At 50.6% G+C, this 4,108-nt stretch overlaps 1 protein-coding gene across 1 annotated transcript; it reads right to left on the bottom strand.

Annotated features, from left to right (window-relative positions):
* Positions 1-2,788: 2,788 nt before the first annotated feature.
* On the bottom strand, positions 2,789-3,727 carry LOC100436687 (olfactory receptor 8S1). Its single transcript, XM_002823158.4, has one exon. It carries the CDS (start codon positions 3,725-3,727, stop codon positions 2,789-2,791), a length of 939 nt encoding a protein of 312 aa, XP_002823204.3.
* Positions 3,728-4,108: the final 381 nt, after the last annotated feature.

Genomic DNA, 4,108 nt, shown 5'->3' with positions numbered 1-4,108 from the left:
CCCAGACGGGGCCGCCCGGGCAGAGGCGCTCCTCGCTTCCCAGACGGGGCCGCCCGGGCAGAGGCGCTCCTCGCTTCCCAGACGGGGCCGCCCGGGCAGAGGCGCTCCTCACTTCCTCCCAGACCGGGTGGCAGCCGGGCAGAGGCGCTCCTCACCTCCCAGACGATGGGCGGCCGGGCAGAGGCGCTCCTCACTTCCCAGACGATGGGCGGCCGGGCAGAGGCGCTCCTCACCTCCCAGACGGGGAGGCCGGGCAGAGGCGCTCCTCACTTCCTCCCAGACCGGGTGGCAGCCGGGCAGAGGCGCTCCTCACCTCCCAGACGGGGCGGCCGGGCAGAGGCGCTCCTCGCTTCCCAGACGATGGGCGGCCGGGCAGAGGCGCTCCTCACCTCCCAGACGGGGAGGCCGGGCAGAGGCGCTCCTCACTTCCTCCCAGACCGGGTGGCAGCCGGGCAGAGGCGCTCCTCACCTCCCAGACGGGGCGGCCGGGCAGAGGCGCTCCTCACTTCCCAGACGAGGCGGCCGAGCAGAGGCGCTCCTCACTTCCCAGAGGGGGCGGCCGGGCAGAGGCGCTCCTCACTTCCCAGACGGTGTGGCGGCTGGGCAGAGGCGCTTAAATGGAGCTTTCAAAAGGAGTGGGACATATTCTTGGGAAGCGCCCTGAGGTGTAAGGCTGGAGGGTCCTGGTCTCTGGGCTCTGGAGGGGGCACTGGCACCACTGCTGTCTTCTGGGCCCCCAGGATCTCGTGAATTGCTCATTCCACTGGTGGCCTGGCGATGTGGTTTAGTTCTGGATCCACCACCTGATAAAGAAGCCTGTCAACTCCAGCTTTCAACGTCCCTGACTGAAAAACACTCTGCCTCAGGCCACTTCGCAATCAGTTTTTGCGCATTGTAGGATTCCATTCCTGCTTGTCCAGGTGTGTGGACACCGAATGCTGGGCCTTCTGCCTTAATTTTGATAAGCTGGCTTGGTGTCTATGGGGGCCAGGCAGCACCTGCGGAAGCTGCTAAACGGGCCTGAGCCGCTCCAGGATGAGCGGCGGGTCCCCGGGAGGCAGTGCCGGGATCACAGTGCCCACGGTGCCCGCGTGCCCCGGTCTCGCCCATTGAGGGAGACCAAATACGGCTTCTTCTTCTCCGGGACTGAAGGCTTGGTGTGCAGAGGTGACGGCGGGGGCAGCAGATGAGGAGGCCAACATCTCACTGGGCTCGTGTTTTCATCTGGGTTTCTCCATCCGGGGACTCCTGCGGATTAGGGCAGGGCCGTGGGCGCCGAGTGCAGCGCGGAGCATGCGCAGGCTCCTCCGGGTCGAGGCGTGACCAGAACACTTGGCTCCGGGTCTCCCGGCTCCCTGTGGCCTTCGATGAAGGCTGGTCTCTTCCATCTGGCCTGGCCTTTGTGCAGCTGAGGCAAATCACTGCTGTCCCGGAGGCTTCTTTCCCCCTTGTAACAGATACGTTTTTTTCGTGAAAAGCTTTTAAAACTGACAATTAGAAAGAAGAGAGTTTGTGAAATAAGCTTGAGAAAAGTGCAAGTTAATATTCAATAAATTCAATAATTTATACATAGTTTTTGCACCTTTTCAGTTAACTACAGTAAGTTAGACAATTGTAAAATATAGCTTAAACAAATCAGAAGCATTTGTTTTATAGGAAAAAATGTTTATTACGTGAGAGTTATTCAGTGGCCTTAGAACCAGCAAACCACCTGACACTAAACAGTGAAAGATGAGACAAAGATAGTTTCAGGATTCACTTGAGATGAGGTCAAAACAAGATTGTCTAGGGTACATAGCCTGCACTCTGCAAGAAAAAGACACACTGATAAGATCAGCTAATTGGAAAAAATATAAATCCCCTATACAGTGAATGAAGACCATGTGAGAAATGAAGTTTCTAGAGCCGCAGAGCCTCCTTGCAATCTTTTGCACCGGACAGCTGGCCACCAAGCTGCACACACAGTGAAGTTCTTGGGAATTTTATCTGAGTCCAAGTTCTGCCTCAGTATGTTGATTCCCTCTCTGAAGTTCTCTTAGGTGTTTATGTCTTCTATGGCCACACGGTTGGAAATCTTTCTCTTTCTTCCCATCAAGTCTTATCAGTGACTTTTCTCTCCCACACATCCATGACACTGTGTTCTTATTAAATGCATGACTTTGTGTGTTCACCAAAGTAAATGAAAAATAATGATAGATTTGCGACACTAATGATTTTACTAAATGGAAAGCCCAAGATGAATGTTTTAGAATGAGAAAAATGAATCAATATGTTCATAACAAAACTTTATTGAGGTAATAATTTAATAATTTGCTTTGTCACTAAGAGGGATTAAAGTTAACTGTCCTACTTGTAATAACTTTGTACCATTCTCTCATGCACTTCTAATTTATAGCTTGCAGTATCAGACACTGAGGGTAGCCAGGAATACTTACTACTATAAACTTATCCAGTGTCGTGTTGTATGCAGCTTGACCCAAATTTTCCACAGTCTTTTTTTTTTTTTTTGAGACAGGGTCTTGCTCTGATGCCCAGGCTGGAGTGCAGTGGTGCAATCTCAGCTCACCGCAGCCTTGACCTCCCATGCTCAAGTGATCCTCCTCCCTCAGCCTTCCAAGTAACTGGAATTACAGGTGCATACCACCATGCCCCGCTAATTTTTTTTTTTTTTTTTTTGAGACAGGGTTTCACCATGTTGACCAAGCTAATCTCGAGCTCTTGAGCTCAAGCAATCCTCCTGCTGCAGGCATGAGCCACAGTGCTAGGCCAACAATGTTTGTTTTTTAACTCAACGTCTGGTATACTGCAAATATTTTTCCAAAGTTCTTTTCAGAGCTACCTTTACTTCCTTATTTTTCAGGCTATAGATGAGGGGATTCAGCATGGGAGTGACTACAGTATACTGCACAGAGAAGATCAACTCTATGGGAGAACCTGAGTTTGGCATGAGATGGCGGAGCAAACCTGAGCCATAGTAAAGTGTCACTGCAGTGAGGTGGGCAGAGCAGGTGGAGAAGGCCTTACTTCTGCCCAAGGTAGAGCTGATGCCTAGGATGGTAGATATTATACGGGTGTAGGATAAGAAGACCAAAAGGAAGGTTCCCAGCCCATGTAGGAGAGTGGAGCAGAGCAAGGCGATGAGGTTTCTGGAGATATCAGAGCAGGACAGAGGGAGGAGGGATGGCATCTCACAGCTGTAGTGGTGAATGATTTTGGCTTCACAAAAGACCATGTTTACTGCTAGAAGGACATTGATGAGTGCGCCCAGAAAGCCCAGTCCCCATGAGCCCCACACAAGGTGCATATACAGCTGTTTACCCATGATCTGTCCATAAAGCAGTGGGCGGCAGATGGCAGCATAGCGGTCATAGGCCATCCCTGAGAGAAGGCAGGCTTCAGTCCCTGCAGTGACAAACACAAAGAAGACCTGAGCCAGGCAGCCCTCTACTGAAATGGTTTTCCTCTGTGACAGGAGGTTCTCCAGCATCTTGAGCACAATGACTGAAGAGAAGCAGAGATCAACAAAAGAGAGGTGACTCAGGAAGAAATACATGGGTGTATGGAGACAAGAATCAGCCGTGATCACCAGCAACAGCATCAGGTTCCCCATTATGGTCAGGAGGTAAATCCCCAGGAACAGCACAAAGAGCAGAGCCTGGATGTTGGGGTCGGCAGACAGCCTAAGGAGGAGGAACTCGGTGATGGTGCTGTGGTTCCTCAAGGCCATTTACAAAGGCTACTCCCTAGAAATAATATGGAAAATCATAGCAGCCAAGTCAAGATTACTCCAGACAGTTTTCTCATGGTACTGATTCTGTTTTCATATCAGTCACATGGAACATAAAGATGATTGAGGTGTAGTCTTTGCTCTTTAAATGGTCCACTTAAGAACATGGATGTGAAAACAAGAAATTCTAACAGTGTAATTAATATGAAGAGAGCTCAAATTTTGATTTATATAGGGGTCAGTAATGATAATACATTGAAGAAATTTGAACACATTTTTAAAGAAAGCATATGATTGGCCGGGAGTGGTGGCTCATGCCTGTAATCAGCACTTTGGGAGGCCAAGGTGGGTAGGTCACCTGAGGTCCGGAGTTCGAGACCA

Source organism: Pongo abelii, chromosome 10 (genome assembly GCF_028885655.2).
Source record: "Pongo abelii isolate AG06213 chromosome 10, NHGRI_mPonAbe1-v2.0_pri, whole genome shotgun sequence".
Lineage (NCBI taxonomy): Eukaryota > Metazoa > Chordata > Mammalia > Primates > Hominidae > Pongo > Pongo abelii.
This window is presented reverse-complemented; position numbering and strand designations above follow the sequence as displayed.

Bases quoted from the DNA above. Each gene is read 5' to 3' on its own strand.
- LOC100436687 (XM_002823158.4), bottom strand. From the start codon at position 3,727: ATGGCCTTGAGGAACCACAGCACCATCACCGAGTTCCTCCTCCTTAGG.